General features: G+C 38.3%; 1 protein-coding gene across 4 annotated transcripts; it reads right to left on the bottom strand.

The window, feature by feature from the left end:
- Positions 1-1,204: 1,204 nt before the first annotated feature.
- Positions 1,205-23,011, bottom strand: LOC117289102 (differentially expressed in FDCP 8 homolog B-like). Of its 4 annotated transcripts, XM_033770065.1 has the most exons (15): positions 22,622-23,011; positions 20,714-21,457; positions 17,755-17,882; positions 16,924-17,073; positions 15,229-15,370; positions 13,704-13,768; positions 13,026-13,055; positions 11,760-11,816; positions 8,637-8,733; positions 7,689-7,816; positions 6,397-6,510; positions 5,662-5,742; positions 4,327-4,467; positions 2,462-2,571; positions 1,205-1,303 (listed from the first exon to the last, which is right to left on the bottom strand). In XM_033770065.1, exons 1-15 carry the CDS (start codon positions 22,650-22,652, stop codon positions 1,222-1,224), a joined length of 2,100 nt encoding a protein of 699 aa, XP_033625956.1. In that variant the 5' UTR covers positions 22,653-23,011; the 3' UTR covers positions 1,205-1,221. The 4 variants fall into 4 exon arrangements, with proteins under 4 accessions (XP_033625956.1, XP_033625958.1, XP_033625957.1 ...); XM_033770067.1 differs by lacking the exon at positions 11,760-11,816; XM_033770066.1 differs by lacking the exon at positions 13,026-13,055.
- Positions 23,012-23,460: the final 449 nt, after the last annotated feature.

Genomic DNA, 23,460 nt, shown 5'->3' with positions numbered 1-23,460 from the left:
GGGAATTAGGACTAACATATGGGGAATTAGGACTAACATATGGGGATTTAGGTCCCACCTTAGGGGATTTAGGTCCCACATTAGGGGATTTAGGACTAACATGGGGATTTAGGACCAACATGATCACCAACAAACTGACAACAAGATGAGGAGAGGAAGATGTCATTGACATTGTCGTCTGCGACAGACGTCTACCAACTACTATCGGGATTCAGGACCAACATATGGGGATATAGGACCCACAGGTGGGGATTGGACTCATAAAGGTGGCAATCACCCTGTCCTCATCCAGATCCAGGTAGTTTTAGGCTGGAGGGGGGCCGGCTGGTGCCAACCACTGCTAGAGCAAATCTGACATCAGTTTCCATAAGTTAAAAAAGAACAAATTTTAAGAATAAATTATTATTACAAAAATTCCATACTCATGTTACTTATAATACTGTGAACTGAAACCTGAAGACGAAATATCTACTGAGAAAATTTGGAATCTGGAAGCATTTTTCATCAAATAATTTGCATTAAGAAATATTCAGAATAAAAAAGTTCATCTTTAAAAAATTTCTTTAAAGACGTAATCACAGGGCAAGGTTGGGTTAAATCTTAATTAAGTTTACAAGCTTAATATTAGTTTTGAGTAAATATATAAATTAATAGTAAAAGTTACCTTTTGTACCAAAAGTCACCGACATTTACAAAGCCGTTACATGTAATTAAAATTGTTTCAGTATTACATGTAGCGATTAATTTGTAGCATACACGATTATATAGACCTATGTTAAAAATTGTTGCTAGTTTTTACTTTCATAACTTAAGCTTTTATAAAAAATTAAAAAATGGGATGAAATTCCCCTGAGCTTGACTGAAATGTCTCTAGGCGCGAATAATTTAATGAGAGTAAATTTTTCGATGCTGTGTTCACTGACAGAGGGGGGGTTGAAAAGACCTTAGACATGGTGCGGCCATCTTGTTTTTCTTCTATTGGATCCAATGCAGCCTAACTACCATGGGTAGATCGAACTTGCTCCTGGTCCCTTCAATGAAGTGAGAAGTAGACCTCCCACTGTCACTGTTGCATATAGGGTGCCAGACACGGATGCCCGCACCATGATAAAGGTAAATTGTGCCAAGCTCATTTTTTACAAGTCACTGTTTACTTTGCGTTTCCGATATATTTGAAATATACAAAACCAGCATTTGACACTGGTTAAGCTTCGCTGCTACTTATCTGTTACTCGCTGAGCTTGTTCTTCTATTCATCCGTTCACATTTCGGACATTCTTGATCTCTCTTGTAGAAACAATCCCTGTGAGAGATGACAAATAATAATTGTATTTCAATTCAATTCAATGATGGTTTATTAAATACATATCTGGCAGTAAGAAACTGAATTGCACATGTTCAGCGAAAATTAGTTCTTAACAGTATAAACATTAAAATGAAAATAAAACAAAAGGCGAAAACAAAACAAAAGTATAGCCTACCAGAGCATTAAAAACGGGTTTAAAATGTAGGCCTCTAAAAGACAACCATTGTAAAGATGGCATAAAAGTATTAATTATGAGGTATTCAAATAGTTAACATTTTGTCGGTGGGTACTGTTAGCAGTTCACTTGTTGCGACACTTGAACTGTTCATAATACACAGTTCTTAAACAACCAGATCAAACCCGATCAAAGCGATCCTGAAGCACTTATTAATTAAGAGCTACATTTAAGGTCAAAGGTTAAAGTTACATTTAAGTTATTTTATAAAAAGTAGATTGTAAGTACTATGGAAATAGATTATAATAGAATAATATAAACAATAATAACATTCGGTTTTTATGTAGCGCTTTATACACCATGTCTCAAAGCGCTTCCAACATTATTACCCTGATCTGCCTTCACAGGTACCCATTTACCCCTGGGTGGAGAAAAGCAATTATAGTAAAGTGTCTTGCTCAGGAACACAAGTGTCACGACCGAGATTCAAACCCACACTCTGCTGAACACAAACATCAGAGCTTGAGTTCGGTACTCTTATCCGCTCGGCCAGGACACCCCACAACACAATATTAAAAAACAATAGTTAAGTCAGAGGCTACTGAAAGCACAGTCGGGAAAAGCAATAGTTTGTGGTTAAAGAAAACATACCAATTAAAAGCAATCAGTGGACATATTTTGGGGTAAATATTTGAAGGGGTGTCGAGGCCGAGAGAAAATTGTGTGATTAAAGGCCTGCAACCCAATAGACCCTTCCCATGAAATATGTAAATTGCACATTGCACTAACGTTTTGGTTGGCAAAATGAAGGAACATCGCGCTGTTTTGTACACGGCTAATGGTTGCGTGACGCAGACGCGATTGCGCGTCTGCTTAGTGCACAACTCTATGGCGTTTGCCAACCAACAGGGTCTGTACGCATGCGTGAATGTGATTAGCATATTTCATGGGAAGGGTCCATCCAAGGGGCTTATATTTACCTGTGGAAAACGGATGAGCAAAGCGGACAGACAGCAGCAATCATGTCAAATGGGTACAGAATCTCGTCTGTATTACACAGCTCACAGATGAACCCCCTCGCTTGACATAGCTGAAAGAAATGAACAAATCACTCATCTTAAATATGGGTCGGGCCAAAAGTCATGAAAGTATGTGAGAAAAATATCAGTCCCAGTAAATAGAGAAGCTACTGGACAAAAATGCTGGTACTTAAAGTTTTTTATAAAAGCATTATACTGTAGATAGTTCCAACCAAGTTGGTTCCACAGATGAACCCCCTCGCTTGACATAGCTGAAAGAAATGAACAAATCACACACCTTAAATATGGGTCAGGTCAAAAGTCATGAAAGTATGTGAGAAAAATATCAGTCCTAGTAAAAAGAGAAGCTACTGGACAAAAAATGCTGGTACTTTTATAAAAGTTTTATAGGGCATTATAGATAGTTCCAACTTGATGTGTCAAGTCGCCCGTCTTTAAAGGCAATGGACACTATTGGTAATTACTAAATATAATAGTTAACATAAAAACTTACTTGGTAAAGAGTAATGGAGGGATGTTGATAGTATAAAACATTGTGAGCAACGGCTTGCTCTCAAGTAACGTTACTTTTGAGAAAAAAGTAATTTCTCACTAAAATATTTGAATTGAAGTCGAGACCTCAGCTGACGTCTCGAATTCAAGCATCTGAAAGCACACAACTCGTGACACAAGAGTCTTTTTTCTTCTTTTATTCTCTCCCACCGACCAATTGAGTTCAAATTTTCACAGGTTCGTTATTTTGTGCATATATGTTGAGATACAAGAGAAGACTGGTCTTTGACAGTTACCAAACATGTTCAGTACCTTTAAGGGTAATGATACATCTTTTCTTAAGGCACAACAATGCACTTTGTGAAAATCTAACATGCAGCACACAAAATTAGTTGCGGGAATCAACCTCTCAATGGCTCAACTCATCGAGGGCCAAAAAAAGTCCAGCAATTTACTTTTAGTCACAATTTCATCCCTGTTCATAAAACATCTGTGTGTAATTACATGCACCTATCATGTCTGCTAGTGAAAGTTTACACAAAGGAAACAAGTAAGAAAATACTGTGGAAATGGAAGACACGCACGGTGTGAAGGTTTATTACGCCTTGTGCAAACTCAATATTGAGTGGAGAAAGTTTGAAGCTTTGCATGGTGTGGAGAAATAAGAAGAAACTAGAAATAAATCATAAACTTGCAGGTACAACCATGTGTTAATCTCTTTCGAGTGAGTGTTGGCTCTGAAAAGATGGTCTCAATGTTTTAAACAATATACTCCTATAGATGGCTGTGGGAGTGTCGTGGCCGAGCGGTTAAGAGCACTGAATTCAAACTCTGGTGTTTCTGATCAGCAGAGTGTGGGTTTGAATCCCCATCCGTGACACTTGTGTCCTTAAGCAAGACACATAACCATTGCTTCGTCCTTCGGATGGGACGTAAAGCCGTTGGTCCCATGTGTTGTGTAAACGCATGTAAAAGAACCCAGTGCACTTATCGAAAAGAGAAGGGATTCGCCCTTCGCCCCGGTGTTCCTGGCTGGATTGGCAGCATATTGCGCCACAGCACCTTGTTAACCATTACATTGTGCTTAAAGGATTAGGTCTTATATGTATCTCAAAATTCGTCCCACTCCTTGCAGTAATAATACCTGGCGCTTTGTATCCTTTGGCAAAAGGCACGTTATAAATACAGTTAATATTATAGTTTCTTCTTATAGTTTCTTCTTGTTGAGTGGAGAGTTTTGTTTAAATGGACGCGCCACCCATTGATTTACATTCATGCTAATTCCTTCCCCGTTTTAGATGATTAATTCTTACCGGGCACTCGATTCTGATGTGTACTGCATAATTGCTGTGGATACCAGACAGTGTTGTTAGCAGAGTATTGTCTTTTGTGTCGATCAGATCCTGTAATGAGTACGTGTCCGATTGCTCCACAAAGTGTGGTCTGTTCTGCAACTAGAAGAGAAAAAGTAGAAGATTATCAATTTGAATCAAGAGCTGGGGGGAAAAAACAATCTTTGGGGGGGGGGGCTTTAAACTTTATCAAGAGAAACCAACTGCAAGAGGTGCTAAACGTAGGCCTACATAGCACTTTACAGCTTAAAGGCCAAATAATAATTTTAAAACAGTTGATCGTCCCCGCCCGCATCCTTTTTTGGGGATGCATCCTTTTTTTAATTATTTGTTATTTTTCAATTTTTGTCAAAATAAAACAAAAAAATAAAACCAATTATCTGGTGTTTGATCAGCAGAGTGTGGGTTCGAATCCCGGTCGTGACACTTGCTACGTAAAATTGGGGAGGTAGTGCTTACTGCACTACCGGCCAGGCTTCGGACTGATGATACCCAAGCCTACATCCGTATGGACTGTAAAAGGGGTAACCCTGTTTCAGCCATAGGAGTAGATGGCAAGGGCCTCTAAAAGAAATATATAAAAAAATGTACAAAGTTCGGTTCCTGGCTGTGGCTGCTGAATGCGCCGTAGCACCTTTATAAGGTGCTACATAATTGGGTCTCAGAATTCATCACTTCAATAGCATATATATATTTCTACCTTGTTTGTAGATTTGTGCACTATATAAGACTTCAATATTATTATTATATTATTCAATTTTAAATTGATAACTGTTCAGAGATCAACATTACTAATGAAATCATGGAATACACGAAATACAAGAATTATACAAAATATGAACTTAACTACATGGAGAAAATCAAGTCAATACAGAAACATTAATAATTAGTAGTATCTGCAAGGGAAACTGACCGGAACATTTTTTTTTTTATATTTAAAATTTAAAATTGTATATAGTGAAACCCCAAGGTGTTCATTGAACAATACCCCCTACCAAAATCACCAAGAATAGTTAACAAAACGCTCTGTAACTCATAAACACTGAACCTGTGTAGGGTGTCATGGCTGAGTGGTTTGAGCATCAAATTCAAGTTCTGGTGGTTAAGTCATCAGAGTGTGGGTTCGAATCCAGGTCTTGTGGAATTTGCTTCTCTGCACCCAGGAGTATAAATGGGTACCTGCGTTGGTAGAGGTTCATATTGTGTTTGAAAAAGGCTTCGGAGCACCCATACCAGCTCTGTGCTACATACTCCCCCACAGAGCCTAGAAAGATGACAGGAATGTTCAATTTTTACCTGAAGTAATAGTTTGTCTTCCATGGCTTTCCGGCAGGAGAGGAAATACATCTTCATGATAAGAATCTCTTCTCGCAGTTTCTGGAGAATAGCAACAACAAAAAAGAAAAAACATTGGCAAAAATTTCATATATTTATTTTGGTTGTGAAACCAAGAACTCACAGAAAAGGAAACTTTCTTTACTACACTAGCAAAGAATCCAATAGAGAGACGACAAGGAAGGAAGTTTCAGTTTTGTATGTGGAGTTATTCCAGGAAAGACCCCAGCAATCAGGTAGAAACTGAAAAACCAATCCACATAGTTCCCCCAGTTGAATTTGAAACAAGGTCCTGGAGGTGGAAGGTGAGGAAAGATACCACTACGCCAATAGATGGATTGCAATACGCGTCATCGACCGCCATCTTTGATGTATTAACATGCGAAAAGTGCACGCACAGCGCGTAAACTAGTGTACTTTTCCCTTGTTGTCACATCAAAGATGGCGGTCGATGACGCATATTGCAATCCATCTATCCAACCGCCCGATCCACTATGCAAAATAGATAGAAGTCCCACAGCCTGCCATAGTGCAAAAGATAAGCTCAAATAATGGAGGGAACTTTGCATTGAACATGTTGAACCATGAAACATGAAACCTTCATGTACATGCTACAAGGTTTATTTTAAAACTTTCATTTTGTGATTGAGAGTTTATGAAATTGAGGCGTGGTTTTTAATTGTGATCCCAAATGACCTTTATTTGGCTGAGTTCCTCCACATAGTTAAACAGCATGGGGTTCAGATCCTGTATGCAAAGAAGGGATCTCCTTAGCATCAGCTTTAGAAACTGCTTCGACTGTCTGCAAACCTGTACAAGAAACAATAAGAATCATGTTGGGTTGAAAAAAGACAACAATTTGACTGGGACTTGAACCTGTAAACTCTTGATTCATGTACTGATGCTCTACCAACTGAGATATCCAGCCCTAAAGTTTGTGGTGTCCCTATTTTTGTCAATATCTTTGGCCCTAATTTTCACACTATTTTATTCACAACCCCAGGGAATAATGGCCAGCCATTCACACTTTGATTGCTTTACCCCTGATTCAACCAGGCAAAATAATAATAGTAATAATATCCAATTCGTATATAGCGCATTTCACAATAACCATATCAATGCGCTTTACATAGTGCCCTGGTCATTGGGCCAATAAACATCCCTTTTAATGTAGCTTAGCTCCCTTGGGAGTATACAACCTAGGCAACCATTTAGATCGCTCCAAAGGCTTTTGTCATTCACAATATCAACCTCTGCCCTCCGCAGGTACCCATTTATACCCCCATGGTGAAGAGAAGCAATAATAGTAAAGTATCTTGCTCAAGGACACAAGTGTCACGACCGGGATTCGAACCCGGTGACTTAGCACCAGAACTTGAATTTGATGCTCTTAACCACTCGGCCATGACGTAACCCCGGGGAATAGCTATCCCTGCACTGCAGTAGGGGTAAGTGGTAAAACCCTTGGATGTTTTTGAAACGTGCAACCAGAACGGTGGGGTAGAGAAACTCCTGGGCATCCCTAGGGCTGTATTTCATGAGGATAACTTTAAGAGATGCAGAGTGAAAAGGGCTTTTGCTCGGGTGTGCCAGCCAGAGACTATTCAACCTGTTATTTCCATGCAGCCAGGGATCACACCAAGAGCGACAGCACCAAAGAAATGTAAGATATATAGAACGACCCTTCGCATAAACCTTTGCAGACTTGAATCAAAGGCAGGTATGTACAATGTAGATATTGACATTGTTAATACACCTTCCGTCAATTTCACCAAACTCTTCCTAACTTAGGAATAATATAAGGACGAGTTTAGTTCCGTATCCATAGACGTTAGGATGCATTGAACCCATCACGTCAGGACGAGTCACTCGTCCTAGCTCGAGATAGGATTAATCCTAGCGTTTTGTGAAATCGGCTGCTTCTTGGTTAAGAGTCATCACATGCCATGGGAATAAAAGAGTGATGATGAGGTCTTAATTATTCATACCTTCCTTGTCTCAAAGTCCCAGTTGTGGATGACCCTGGCCGGTATGACCTCAGTGTCATTCCAATGACACAAACTACAATAGTAATGACCGTCATAGTCACACTGCCTCGGCTCCACAGCATCTCCCTCTGTGAAAAGAGTAAACAAACAAACAACTAAGTAAACAAACAAACAACCAACAAAGTAAACAAATTTTATAAAAACAGAAAAATATAATAATAACCAGTTTTTATATAGCACTTTTCACACCCAAAGGGCATCTCAAAGTGCTTGCAACATAATTACCCCTGGTCATGTGCCCTTGATTCATTCCATAAACCATCTCAGCTCCCTAGAGAGTATAAAGTCTTTGCAACAAATATGCCCTACTGGGTGGAGAGAAGCAACTAAAGTTAAGTGTATTCCAGTATCATGACTTGGACTCGAACCCACACTCTGCTCAACAGAAACACCAGAGCTTCAGTTTAGTTCTCTTATCAGCTCTGCCATCACATCCTATAAGAGGCACGGGAAGGAGGCTGGCCCTCAAAATACTACAGCAAAATGCACACAATGACGACTAAAATATAAAATTATCTCCTTTACTTGAATAGATTTTCAGTTTGTTAGTTTTTTTTTTTTTTTTAACTGACAGCTGTAGAGCTATATAATGACTGACTTGCTCTGCGTTTTTACGTCATTCTTGCGCACCCCTGTTTTGTGCACAAACCTATTTAAAAGCTTTATAATAATATTTTGTACTGCTATTTGCATGTAAGTTTAATTGTTCTTTTCTGTGTCATTGAATAAAAAATGCAGCAAATGTGATTACACAATCAATGAGCTTACAAGACTGTAGGTATAGCCCACCCGTGTGCGTCAGGGTCCCAACCTTAACGTATGTTTGCCTGTTCATTCATCGCTGCCATGAGGTGGAGATTTTCGTGCAATTCATGACCTTTGACTTACTGAAAGACAATTGAGCCCTGCACTCCGCACAGCGGTAATTCTGGGCAGCTAACCCCGACTCTGGGCAAATCTCCATGATGTATCCTCGCTTTGTTATCTACAGAGAAGAAATTGTAAAAAAATAATACAGGGTTTTTACACAATTTCGATAACACCTGTTGTAGTGGTTGAATCACACTTTTTATAATACTACATCAAAACCCTTTCTTTATAATATCAGACCATCTATAGACCTTTTCACACTACAGTGCCATTTCACAAGGATATAAAACCTCGGGAGATTCCCGGGGACTTTTAACCCCGCCCCCAACTCATGTTTGGTTTACACTTGAAGCAATTTCTCTGCACTTAGTAAGCTATTGAATAATCCCAAGGGTCAATTCAATTCAATTCAATTCAAAATTGATTTATTTTCATTTAAAAATACCAGACCAAACAAAAAGTCATAGACTAATGGCATTTGGTTAACAATAAAATTACATCAAAAATTTATGTACAAGTTATCTTGCTTAACCCTACTCCCTAGCAATAACTATTCTTCAGTCTAAATGATATGACACTGCACTAGAATTGCAAATGTCATGAGTTTGAATCCCACCCGAGTAATATGCTTGTGATTTTTTTCACAGAACTCGGGTAAGTACTGAGTATACAAGGCTTACACACATCGGTGTGTATGGGTTAAATAAAAATAAAAAAATAACAAAATTGATATTCTTCAGAGTTTAGCATTTTTAATTTGAATTGTCAGCCCCAGATTCCCATGAATTTCCTTTGAAACTGGTCTAGTGTGAAAGCATAAAGTAGTGTTTAATTCCAGGAATTTCCTTGGAAAACTGGTCTAGAATTCCAGGAATTTCCTTGGAAAACTGGTCTAGTGGGAAAAGGAGCTGAACTCATTTCCGCCTTTCAAAACTTTTTCTTTTCTGAATAAATTGCTGTACAAGGACAAGAGGAATGAGCGGTTAAGATCATCGAATTCAAACTCTGGTGTTTCTGATCAGCAGAGTGTGCGTTCAAATCCCCAGCTGTAACCATTGCTTCGTCCTTCGGATTGGACGTAAAGCCGTTGGTCCCATGTGTTGTGTAACGTTTAAAAAAACAGTGCACTTTTCAAAAAGAGATGGGGTTTGCCCCGGTGTTCCTGGCTGTGGCTGCTGTATGCGCCGTAGCACCTTGTAAATCCTTTTAAGTGCTAAATAATTGGGTCTCAGAATTCATCTCTGCAATAACCTATCTTTCTGACTTTTTGTATATACTCAGCACCTTGAGTACCTTGTTTTAGTAGATCTGTGTGCTATATAAGACTTTGATATTATTATTATTACTCTGTTTTTATTTGAGGGTTCAAAACACACAACACCATCAACATTTTACCTGATGTAAAGGAGGAAATTTAACTGAGCACTTCTTGGTGGTGCTTGTAATGTCTACAGAAAATACATTGACACTACTGCAATTTTGAAGCATAATGTAGTGTTTAATTTACAACTGCTGTCATAAATGCATGCAAACATACTTTTACGAGGATGCTTGCAAAACGTTGAATTTCAATGGTATTGTGACAGATCTTAAAACTGTTTTTAATCTTCCTTTTTTTCAAGAGAATGTTTTACACATTACATTGAAATATTCCAATTAAAAAGTTATCATTGCTTATAACTGCATGCAAGTTGTGGACATTTATAATATAATAAGTAATTATAACCTGTAAACCATGCAAGTACAACCATTCAGTGGTGTATTGGCTCTGAAATTAACTGGTTTGGTCTCGACATTTCAAACAGTGTACTCTGCTCAACTTCAGAAAAAATGTATGTTTATGGACATTTATGTTTCTGAGTTGAGTTGAACATTTTGTTTCTGGAACATGGTGTAAAAGTAAGCAACAAACAAAAACCCAGATAATTATACAAGGTGAATGTTACTGATGATCAGGAAATGGACTTTACAATATTACTTTGTTCCAGATGAAAAATAGTGCAAGTTGCTAAACCTGTTTCTTGGCCAACTTTCAATTTCATATCTTTCTTTCTGCTGGATGTGTATATTGACAGTGCATTGAACAATGAATGACAATTCAACAGAAACCAGTAATTCCCCTTTTCAGTCCCAGCAACATGAATAAATGTACACTTTCAAAATAGCTTAATTAGATTGTTTCAACTCTCAAGCAAACTTAGTTGACAGAAAACGTTCATATTTAGTTTGCATTTTAAAACCCATCCGAGTATTATGCCTGTTGGCTTCAATTTCCACAGGACTCGTGAAAGCACCGAGTTAACAGCGCTCATCACAAACCGATGTAGGGGGAAAAATTCAAAACTTTCAATCTTGGCAAAACCACTCATTTGCTTTTTAGGGCAATCCTTAAGTTCAGGATTACCCTAAAAAGCCAGTGGACAAACTATATGGTAAAATATAATCTTTTTCATCCAAAATCAGTGCATTCCTATCGTGCAGTAAATGATAATGCTGAATATTCAAGTCCCCAGAGAGCAGATGTTTGTTATGAATCTGGTCATGGTAATATTCATAGCAACAAAATAGGTCAGAGAACAAATTAAGTATTGTAAAATGATAGTAATGTATTATACATGTAACCGACTGACTGATGAGTACATGCAAGTCCTAACACATTAGTTTCATCAATCTTGATTTGTCAAAAGCACAACTTGAACTTTTCAGTTCTTATAAAATGAAAACGATGATGTCTTCTCTGTAATGAATGTCTTGCAATGTCTCGTTACTTTCTGCAAGTTTTTTTTTTGCACGGACCAGTATTGATCTAGTTTTCCTATTTACAGGCCTCAAAGTAACCCACAGCACCCACAGCACTTGCCGTGGTGCCCTGTGCAAGGTTCCAATACAAATCTACATTTTTCTCATAGAGATCGCCCCAATTACCAGAGGAAAATTTGTGTGCCCCTTCGAGAGGGCAGTTAAAGGCCTGTGTTTAACAGGAACAATCTCGATCAGTGCAAAAGTAAAGTGTAGTTAGTAAATTAATGTGTAAGTGGAGTCTGTGGGTGGCAGGAAATGGATTTTGGGTTAATTTGTCTTCGGAAGGGAGGAGGGATGGTGAATCAGTGGCATGTTATATAGTATAGAATTGGCAAATACCTGGTCACTTTTAACTGTGTTATGTGGGTCCGGGGTAACAGTGTGTAACATCTTAACCTTGTGATATAAAAATAGATTATTAATGTTAATAGTTTAGTTTTTAAGAAAGACACAGCACCATAAAAGCATACAAACTTTTTAGTGGGATGTTTACAGTTTTCTTTGAGAACTGATGATATATAATGTTTTGCATGACATGATATGAACAATATTTTCGTTTCTAGACAGTTGATGTCATGAGCACATTATCCAATCAGAGAAGCTTAGGCGGTCATCTTGATTCTTCACGATGCAGAAGTGAAGGGAATTCAGTGTGAGGCGCTTGTATGGGATAGTCTGGTAACCATGATGTAATGATTGCATTTCACGTGGATGTTAACTGCACTCTCTGGGAATAATACGTAATTGCATGTACATGTATGATTTCAATCCAGTAATAAGCTGGTAATTGCTAGTTGATTCTTGAAAAAGGTAAATTTCAGTTTTGTGAGCCACTCATTTTGCAATCGATAGATTCCTTATGGAAATAGGAAATGAATAACATGTCCTTAACCGCCGCTCAAATGATGTGAATGCTGTGTTTGATACACTTTAGATCAAGTGCAATTTTTGTCAGAATCCAAAAACATTAATTGACGCCACATTTCAAATGCAAGGAAACTTTGCTTGTGCCCGTGCGGGACTCCAAGTTCGGAGCATTCTTCACTCGCAGATTGGTTGGTGGCCTAGGTCTGAGAATAAAGCTGCAGATAATCAGGCCAAGGATATGACTATAGCTTTTGTGTAAATTAGTTTATTTTGAAGACACATGCTTTGTATAAGGTACATGGCTTACAAAATGGCTGACATGAGTTAGCCCCACCAAGCAACGGCTATTGTCAAAGGCACATTGCTTACTTTACAAAACGGCAGAAATGAAGACCCAAGCCACGGCCATAGTCAAAAGCAAATAGGTTTAAGGCACATGGCTTACAAAATGGTCGACATGACCAAGCAACGCCCAATGTCAAAAGTTCACAAGTGTTAAGGCACATATGGCTTACAAAATGGCTGACATGACCTAGCCCCTAGCTACAGCCAATGTCAAAAGCTCACAGGTATGTTATAAGGCACATGGCTTACAAAATGGCTGACATGAACTAGACCCAAGCAACAGTTTTGAATAAAGCCTCAGGGATGCAGGAATATTGATTGGTTATTTTGCAAGCAGTGAATGTGAGGAGTTAAGAAAAAACAAAGCCTTAAAAAAAACCGTTAATAACCAACCGCATGTTCAGGAAAAACAGGATGGCTGACCTGTGATTAAAAACAGTACAGTAATCATAGAAGTGTAGATTCCAAAGTAGAAATGCAGAAACTAATAACAGAAAATTAATGTAGAAGATACATGTAGGTCATAGATTTGATTTTTTTTTGTCAACAGAATGCTGATTTATAGGAACACCTTTTAAAAAGATAGATACAACAAATGTTAAAGTTCAGCTGAATACAGTGTCTACTAGCTGAGATAACATCAAAAACCTGTCACTTGGTATTTTCATAAGAATGTTGAATCCATCCACGTTTTGTGAGGTGACAGCCGGTACCAACCGCATCTCTGGATGCAGGATTTCAAAGTGGTGTTTAGCTGTTATTTTGATAACTCTAGAATGGACCCTTCACATGAAATATGCTATTTAAAATCACGCATGCATACATACCCTATTGGTTGGCAAACGCCTCAGAATTGTGCATTAGGCAGACGCGTAATCACGTCTGCATCACGCACCCATTAGCCGTGTACAAACCATTTTGCCAACCAAAACGTAAGTACGCACGAGCTACGTGCAGTTTAGGTTCTATTGAAGGTGGAAATTACAACAGAAAATATCAAATTTCCTGTATGCCAAAAAGCAATGCGTTTTGAGAAAGTTAAATTGCAAAACATAAAACGTGTTCACCTACCTTTGTACTTGCACACTGTCGTTTGACAAAGTTCAGACACTTGCTATGGCAACTAAAACCACACTCTGTAAAATAATAACAAGAAATGGCATATAAGTAACAAGACTATTACAACTTTCCTTTGTTTACAGGAAGTGCACAAATTGCTGTGATGTGGGTAAACTGGTAGCAGCATTGTCCTATGGTAGTTATACAAAATACAAATAACTAAAGGCCCGGTCCCACTGCAGCAATAACGAGACTGAAAACGATAACGACGCCAAGAGAATGCATTCTATTGGTTGAATGAGCGTGTGCGTATTCTGCGTGGAGCAATCAAACCAATAGAACGCGTTCTCTTTGCGTCGAGATCGTTATCGTTTTCGTTACCGATGCAGTGTGACTCGGCCTTAATAACGTACTAGGTGTTGATAATGTTTAACAATTTAAAAAAGACATTTCACTTCAAAGGAATGTGGTTTGAGAAAGAGATATTCAACATCAATTCAATAAGGAAATCAATGTGTGGTAAAGAGGTTTTCAACTAGTGGTTTAATCCCAACAAGGCCTGGTTCTTGATAATTTTACCGAGACGAAGTCGAGATAAATTATCAAGAACCAGGCCTCAGCGGGTTTAAACCTTTAGTTGAAAACTGATTCAACATACTTTGCTTCCCAATCGTAAATACCTTTTCCGTCAAAAACATCAACACTTTTTGGTCAAAAAGTAAAACAAATGCAAAAATTATAATTGTTAAATGATTTCTTTCAACACAATACCCAACTATGAAATGGTAAAGCCCTCCGCCGCTCTCGGGTAAAGATCTCCTTATAAGGGAATGCTATGCACGTTGCGCGTATCGCGTGATGCGTATCGCGTGATGTGGCACAACTGTTTCAGCCGTTGCTCTCGACCAATAGGAATTAAGAAACTGCAAGCTCTCGTGTCACGCCCATGTTTCAACACTTTTTACTGGTCATAAACAAAGGTTTATACACACACCCATGTGACGCGCTCTCCACCAATAGGAATAGTGAAACTGTCTGAGGTATTTATGAATCTAAGATAACTTCTGCATGAAACGTTTCTGGGAATGTGTATTCCATTTTTTAATTATTCTTCCTGCCTGGAATAACCGCTCCAGATTCCAAGCAATATGTCAAAAGTGTTACTACCTTTTGAAATAAAATTTTGACGGTTTGATCTTTTCGTAAACAGACTTAATGCCCACAATAGAAGTAGTTCCGGCCGCTGTCCCAAGATGCATAGATGGGTTGCAATATGCGACATTGACCGCCATCTTTGATGTATTTTACACTTGAAAAGTGCACAAGAGTCACGCGTAGCGCGTACACGCGTGCACTTTTCATGTGTAAAATACATCAAATATGGCGGTTGATGACGCGTAGTGCAATTCATCTATTGGTGTTAGGGAAAGTTGGCACTCATGTGAGGGGCTCACCTGGGTGAGCACACCGGGGCAGGGGAAGCTAATCGAACACACCCCGAACAGGGAGTGGAGAAGGGGTACTCTCTCAGACTCACCTAAGCACTTATGCCAGCTCTGTAGCATACCCCAGATGACCGAGTTACACATTTCACATTGATGGTTGGAACTCTTGCCTTTCCTCTTGCAGAATTTGTGTCCGAGAACCTGCTTGATGTCTGGGTCTTCCTCAGTACCCTCCTGGAATGTCAAACCAATACAAATCAGATATTCAATTTCATACAGTACAACAGTGCATAAAATAATAAACAATAATAACTATTAACCAGATTGGAAAGGTTTGCGGTAACACCATGTTATGACTATCTCTTATGAGTTTGGGTGGTTCTGAAAAGAACCGTTAGTTTCAACGCAACGTCGAGTTGAAACCAAAAAGTTCTTTCTTTTCAGAACCACCCCAACTCATTAGCGATAGTCATTAGATGATGTTACTGCAAACCTTTCCATTATCGTATTTCCACCATGCAAAGTTTCAAACCCTACTACTTAACAATTAACCATTTTTATGTACTTCCCAGTCATGACACCTTTGTCCTTTAAGCAAGACACTTAAAGCCATTGGACACTTTTGGTAAACAGTATTGTCCAAAGGTCCACACTTCGTGTATTACAACTGATATCAAAAATAACAAACCTGTGAAAATTTAGGCTCAATCGGTCATCGGAAAACCCACCCTTGTTTCCGCACGTTTCACTGTGTCATGACATGTGTTTAAAATAAATCTGTAAATCTCGACAACGAGAATTGATAACTGTTTTAATGTTTTCTCGAAAAGTAAAGCATTTCATGAAACAATATTTCAAGAGAAGTTTTTCACCATTACCTTTTGTAAACCCTGTAAGTTATTTGTAAATCTGTGAACTTAAAAAAAAAATTATGTACCGAAAGTGTATAATGGCTTTAACCATGATGCCTCGTCCTTTATGTATGTAAAAGAACCCAATGCACTTTCACATCATAAAGAAAAGACATTAAGCAAAAAGCTGCTGTTAATTTGAATGCTGTCCGAGTTCATTTAAAAGAAAAAATTGCTTACACAGTAAATCAAAATTGCAAACTGAGTGACTGTTTGTGGGACCTTTCAAATTTGCGGGAAATAGAACAATGCAATGTTTTAATTGGCCACTAATAAACCAACAAATGAACTGAAAAACCTATATTGTTATTATTAATACTTGTATTTATATGGCCAACGAAAAGAAAGCAACATAGGCCTACAAGCAATTGCACCTGGCTTGTCCCATTGTGCGAGTACCTCGGGCCTGTGCTGAAGGCAGGCCTATGGTCCAGTGTTAATTTTGAGTGTTAATTTTGAATGTTTTTAGAGACACTGTACACTGTTGTTAATTACTCAAAATAATTTTTACCATAAAAACCTACTTGGTAACAAGCAATGGAGAGCTGTTGATAGTATAAAACATAGTGAAAAACAGTTCCATCTGAAGTAAAGTAGTTTTCAAGAAAGAAGTTATTTTCCACTAAAACTGAGACCTCAAAATAAGATTTTGAGGTCCCAAAATCAAGCATCTGAAAGCACACAACTTCGTATAGCAAGGAGTGGTTTTTCTCCCATTATTATCTCGCAACTTCGATGACTAATTGAGTTCAAATTTTCACAGGCTTGTTATTTATATATTGAGATAACACCAAGTAAGAAGACTGGTCTTTGACAATTACCAATAGTGTCCAGAGTTTTGTAGTCCAGTGTTAATTTCTGAAGAGGTAGACTCACCTTAATCTCTAGTAGCTTCATACGTAGCTGTACCAGTCTGTTTATAAGCTCTCTTCTCTGCTCGGTGTGTTCGTTCGTCTCTCTCACAGACTCCTTGCACAGCTCTATCGCCATCTCCAATTCCTCCACCTTGGAGAAGCCGAAACATCCCTTGATAACAAAACAACATCAGGAGACAATCAGCAAATCAATCAAACAAAATCAATCACAAAAAGAACAGGCAGCTACATGTACATTTTTTTAAGGGGAAATACCAGAAACATATGACCAAAGGAAAACAGTTGGTGGAAAATGTTTAACCTGATACATAAGTGGTATACAAACAATGTTCCCATCGAACCACTCCTGATGATGACTAGAGCAGGCTAGTCAGGACATTGAGATGTAGTCAATAAACAGGACAGTTATTATTTCAGAACTAAGAAGTCTCCTGTCCTTAGTACTGAAAATCTACTCCACAGTAGTAAAGAAGTCTCCCGAATTCCGAAAAATCTAACTCCACAGAAGTTTAGAAGTCTCCTGAATTTCGAAAAATCTACTCCTTGGCAGTAGAATAAAAGCAAGACAAGTTATCAAAGGAACATAATCTACCAGGCAAGAAGATAGTACATGTATACATGGTGTCACCACAAACAAATTATACATTAAACCACCGTTTCTATGTAAAATATTTAATAATTAACAACACACACAGGTCCTCGTCATTTGATCTGTGGAACACGCATTGACATTTTTATTTTGCCACATTACATTGGGGACAGCCTAATGGTCTGTTGATTAGGGCTAATATTCAGAAGACCCCGCCCCCTCCCCCTCCCTACAGAAACCTACCTCAGGTTGTGAGAAGTGGTCCTCAGTAATACCAAGATCTTCATTGGTAATCAGCGCCAGGTCCAGATCCTTGGATGGCAAACTCACCTCGGTGTCAGTATCGCTGGATGTGGAATGCTGCGGGGTACCTGTGACATGAAAAATTATTAACTTGTTTTTTTGTTCAAGATATCACAAAGTGGGATATTATTTTCAAACTGTAAAACACACATTAGTTTACAGGCCCGATACTAAAACAACTGTCCGGTGTAAAATTTTAGACCCGGCTGCCTGCATACATCTCACGATACTCAGATTGTATAATAACATGTACCTTTGCATTGAACACGGTCATGTTTTCATTACGTACACGATTACTTGATAAGATGAAAATATAATGTAGCAGTTAATGACTTAGTATTCCCTAACTCGTTCCTCCACCGTGAACAAAACATTTTCTCATGCGCCATCTACCGTCGAATACACCTGTAAAGGGAAAACATGTTAACAATACAATACTGTATTTGGGGAGCACCTATCAACGTACTATTTATTAAAATGGATGGCGGTGAATTAGCGGTAAATATGGCTTTTTGGCATGTCCGTTTACTTAACAGTGCATCAAATCAGTAAGTGATCTTCAACACACCTTCTACTGTGGCCCATGCATGCCTAAGTGTATCACAATCACCAACACCAGCCTATTGTATTCGTGGACACTATTGGTAATTGTCAAAGACCAGTCTTCTCTTACTTGGTGTATCTCAACATATATGCACAGAATAACAAACCTGTGAAAATTTGAGCTCAATCAGTTGTCAAAGTTGCGAGATAACAATGAAAGACAAAAAACCCCTGTCACACGAAGTTGTGTGCTTCATCAGATGCTTGATTTCGAGACCTCAAATTCTAAATCTGAGGTCTCAGAATCAAATTTGTTGAAAATTACTTCTTTCTCGAAAACTATGTTACTTCAGAGGTAGTCGTTTCTCACGATGTGTCATACTTTCAACCTCTCCCCATACTCGTTTCCAAGTAAGTTTTTATGCTAATAATTATTTTGGGTAATTACCAATAGTGTCCACTGCATTTTAACTCAGTGAGACTCCCTATGAGAACATACATTTATTAATTACTAATTAGTCATTAGAGTGCTACATTTTATTCTTCTCTTGGCAATTACACACGTACCTGACAAACACATACCTGACTAACACGGCTATCCACCCAGCTGTACCCACCACTTCTAATGTGAAACAATGGGATATTTTAAACAGTCAAAATAAAGCTGTAGGCCTATAGAAGGTGCAACCAGCATTTTTATACAATGCAATTAAAACCCATCATGCATGTCGGTCTACTATAACTTGACATAACAACTTCCTTTTGAACTTTCACAGATTGCACAGAACTTCAAATAAGGAAAACAACCCAGAAAATTAGGCAACTCTGCTCATACCCACATGTATCATGAAGGCGAAGACTACACACTGTATGGCCTATTATAACAAAATTGGTGCACAACCTTCTCAGAGGCACTGGACGCTATTGGCAATCACTCATAAAAATTATAACATAAAAGATTACTTGGTTGCCCGATGACAACAGGGGGGATGCCTATACCAGGGCCCAATTTCATAGAGCAGCTTGAAAGCACAAAAAAGTAGCTAAGCATAACCCCCCAAAAAAGCTTTCCAGCCAAACAACCATGTCACAAGTACAATTTGGGACTAGTTCCCTGCTCATTTCTGCTTTGAAGAAAATTGTAGTTCTAAGCAAACATTTTTGCTTAAAAGTAGCTCTGTGAAATGTAATGGGGGTCCTGATTTTTACAGTGACTGGTAGGAAGCTCCTGTCACAATCTAGCAGGGTATTGGCTCTTCCAATGCCAGGGTATTGGCTCTTCCAATGCCAGGGCCCAATTTCATAGAGCTGCTTTTAAAGGGTCTATAATGTACTTTTTGTATGACAAAAAAAACACAATGTCCACAGATTTACATTAAACTTACACAGTTTGAAGAAAATGATGGTAGAAAGCTTACCTGAAAATTACTTGCTGAGTTGCTGTAGTTTTTGAGAAATGAGTAAAACAATGTCATGAAAATAATTTTCGTCTCAGTGATCATGAGACAAATATTATTTTAGCATGTAAAAATGTGTTTTCATGATATTGTTTTACTCATTTCTCAAAAACTACAGCACCTCAGCAGGTAATATTTTCAGGGAAGATTTCTACTATCATTATCTCCAAGGGTTGTAAGTGTTATGTAAATCTGTGGACATTGTTTTTGTGCTACAAAAAGTACCCAAATCCTTTAAAAGCAGAAAATATTGCTCAACAAGTTTATGCTAAGCAGAAATGAGCAGGATACCAGTTGCAGATTGTACATGTGACATAGTATTTTGACTGGTACGCATATAAATGCCAGGTGCTTAGCTACTTTTTGTGCTTAAAGCCATTATACACTTTCGGTACAGAAAAAAAAAAAAAAGTTCACAGATTTACAAATGATTTACAGGGTTTACAGAAGGTAATGGTGAAAGACTTCTATTGAAATATTGTTCCATGAAAAGATTTACTTTTTGAGAAAACATTAAAACAATATAAATTCTCGTTAGCGAGAACTACGGACTTATTTTAAACACATGTCATGACACGGCGAAACGCGCGGAAACAAGAATGTTATTTTCTCCCGACTCCGATGACCGATTGAACCTAAATTTTCACAGGTTTGTTATTTTATATATAAGTTGTGATACACGAAGTGTAGGACTTGGACAATACTGTTTACCGAAAGTGCTTCTTTAAAAGAAGCTCTATGAAATTAAGCCCAGGAGGGAAGGATACTGTAGGGAGTAGGAATGCACTGCAGCAGGGAAACAGTTCTTGTTGTAGGGTTGTAGGCCATCGGTAATGTCCCTGTGAAAAAGAATATTGGGGATTAAGGGCAAATGGCGCACATTGATTAGCCCAACTTACCAAAATCATCTTTATACCCTGCAAAGTTGGTGCCCGATACAGACGGAAAGCTACTCATAGTATCAAAGTGGTCATCCTCAATAAATGGTACCCTGTTAAACGGATTGAATCGTTGCGACCTCTCGCTGCCGTTACTCCTCGGTGACGAGCCCTCCAAAGATATAGTTTCTTTCGAGATGCTTCCAGACGAGGCTGTGAATGAATTGTGCTTTTCCTCTGGTATAGTTGTAGACAACGCACTAGAGGTTATAGATATAGTTTCTTTTGAGATGCTTTCAGACGAGGTTGTGAATGAATTGTTCTTTTTCTCTGGTATAGTCGCTGACAAAGCGCTTGAGGGGATACTGTTGTTGTCTGTGCATGTAGTTTCAAGTCTTGTTCCACTCTTAGTTGGCGAATAATGGTTCGACGCTGGTGTGTTTTTATCAATGTTGTGATTGCACTCTCTCTTGGAATACCCCTGCTGAGACATCGGAGTGTCGCTGTTGAAGCCAGAATCGCTCTTCCAGCTCTCCTCCTTCCAGCTGGCCGGCTTGATGGAGTGGGCTGAGCGTTGTTCCTCTTTGCCGGAGAGGGAGTCCCTGTGTATGTCATTGTGGGTGTCGTCGTCGTCGTCGTCGTTATCTGATGATGAGAGACTATCGGAGTCTGATCCGAGGGCGGTTCCACTGAATGTAATCACAGCAGTTGATGATTCAAAGGTTTGCGTGATCTTCCCTATCGTTAGATCATCTTCTCTGCCTCCTGAGGATTTGTGAAAAACAAAACAGAAAATAATAATGACAGTAATAATAATGTAGTTTTTATATATATACCATACAGGTCTACCTCCATTTTAAAGGCCTATGAATTGTATACCATGGAGGTCTACCTCCATACAGTGTTTGATCACACCCAAGATCTTATTTTTTCTAAAAGGTATGCAGCTACATGTATGTATGTTTAAAACATTAGACCCATTTATTTACACCATCAAACATTTACGTTTATAGGGTGCTGTGGCGCAACCACACAGGTCAGTGACATTAAAGACACTGGACACTACTGGTCATTGTCAAAGACCAGCCTTTTCACTTTGTGTATCTCAATACATGTATAAAATAACAAACCTGTGAAAATTTGAGCTCAATTGGTCATCGAAGTTGCGAGATAGCAATGGAAGAAAAAACACCAACGGATGTTTTTTCTGTTTGTCACAAAAAGTTGTGGCTTTTCAACTACTTGATTTCAAGACTTCAATATCTAATTCTGTAATCTGAGGTCTCGAAATCAAATTTGTGGAAAATTATTTCTGACTCAAAAACTAGGTTACTTCCGAGGGAGCCGTTTCAGCTAACTTTCCATATATGGCGCTACCACTTTTTCACTCATTTTTACAAAAAGGGATATCTCACTCACTGAGGTAAATTATGAGTAGAGCATAAAAACGAATGAAAAAGTGGTGGTGCCATACAGAAACTTTTCCGCTGTTTCTCACAACAATGTCTTTTTATACTATCAACCTCTCCCGAAAATTGCCATTACTCGTTACCGAGAGCAAGACCAAGTAAGGTTTTATGCTAATAGTTAATTGTTTTGACTTTTGACTTAATTACCAATATATTATAATTAATTGTCATTTAAAATAAATTAATACATAGCGCTACATGTACCAATAAACATAGGTGTAGTCCTGCCTTTAATTAGATTTATATCCACAATCTATCTGCAATAAAATTACATTACAGTACAAGTCTTTGTTGTCTTAATTTTTCAGCTCAACTACAAGACATCATTCATAGAGACATGAACAGTTCTCCCCCTCCCCCCACCCCCCCCCCCTTCTTTTTATTAAAGTTGCGAGTGGGGCAGAAAGGAGCAGAAAGTGCAGTGACATCTGACATAACACGAAACAAAACAAATCCTTACCCTCCTCAGGCTTTTTAGTTTCTGGTTCCATAGTAAAAAGCTGAGACCAAATTTATCTCCGAGATGAAAACATTATATTAACAGACGTCCAGTCACTTTCAGTTACTTCATGGTGGAGGAATGACGTCTGAATAAAAGGGTTAAGGGAGTTGATACCGCAGTAAAGTCGCACGATGTCTGTTTATTTTGCCCTCGATAGTCGGCTTTCCGGTCCGTTAACTTAACTGTGCATGTCTCCCTCTCGTGACTTCATTTTCAGAGTAACGGAAAATCAACTCTAGAGGGCGCACACCGTTCCTCACACATTTTTGCTAGAACTTGGATTTCTGGACGAAAAAATTGCTTTAAATCTGCAACATTTTACGGTAGTTTGTCGCATCTACTTTTCTACAATGGTTGCTGCCTGGCGTCAAGCAGGGATGACGTAATATATTTTGAGTATTTTTCAGTTAATACCTGTAAATTTTGGCACCGGATAAGCACAACTTTTTCAGTTTGTTAAAAACCCCAAAACGTCTGCATGACCGAAGAAATGTGTGAACTTCGGTCATTCATTTTGATGATCATTTTCTTGTGCAAGTGTGCATGCTTAAAATATGAACATTGATTTATGGAAAGAGAGCCGGGAAATCTTCAAAAACTGCATAATCTGCCACATATGAAATAAATCATGTATATTGTATCTTAATCTTATTAATAAAGACTTAATTAGTATTTACACTTGAATGATTGAATAAATTACTAAGGCAATATTTGGGCCTAAGTAACATAAAACAAAATTGTTATAATTGTTAATGAGATTATTCTTTTTACTTACTTTATTATGTTATGATGTTGGC

The sequence above is a fragment of the Asterias rubens genome, chromosome 4 (genome assembly GCF_902459465.1).
Source record: "Asterias rubens chromosome 4, eAstRub1.3, whole genome shotgun sequence".
Lineage (NCBI taxonomy): Eukaryota > Metazoa > Echinodermata > Asteroidea > Forcipulatida > Asteriidae > Asterias > Asterias rubens.
The sequence above is the reverse complement of the archived record's forward strand: the minus strand, read 5'-3'. Positions and strand labels throughout refer to the sequence as shown.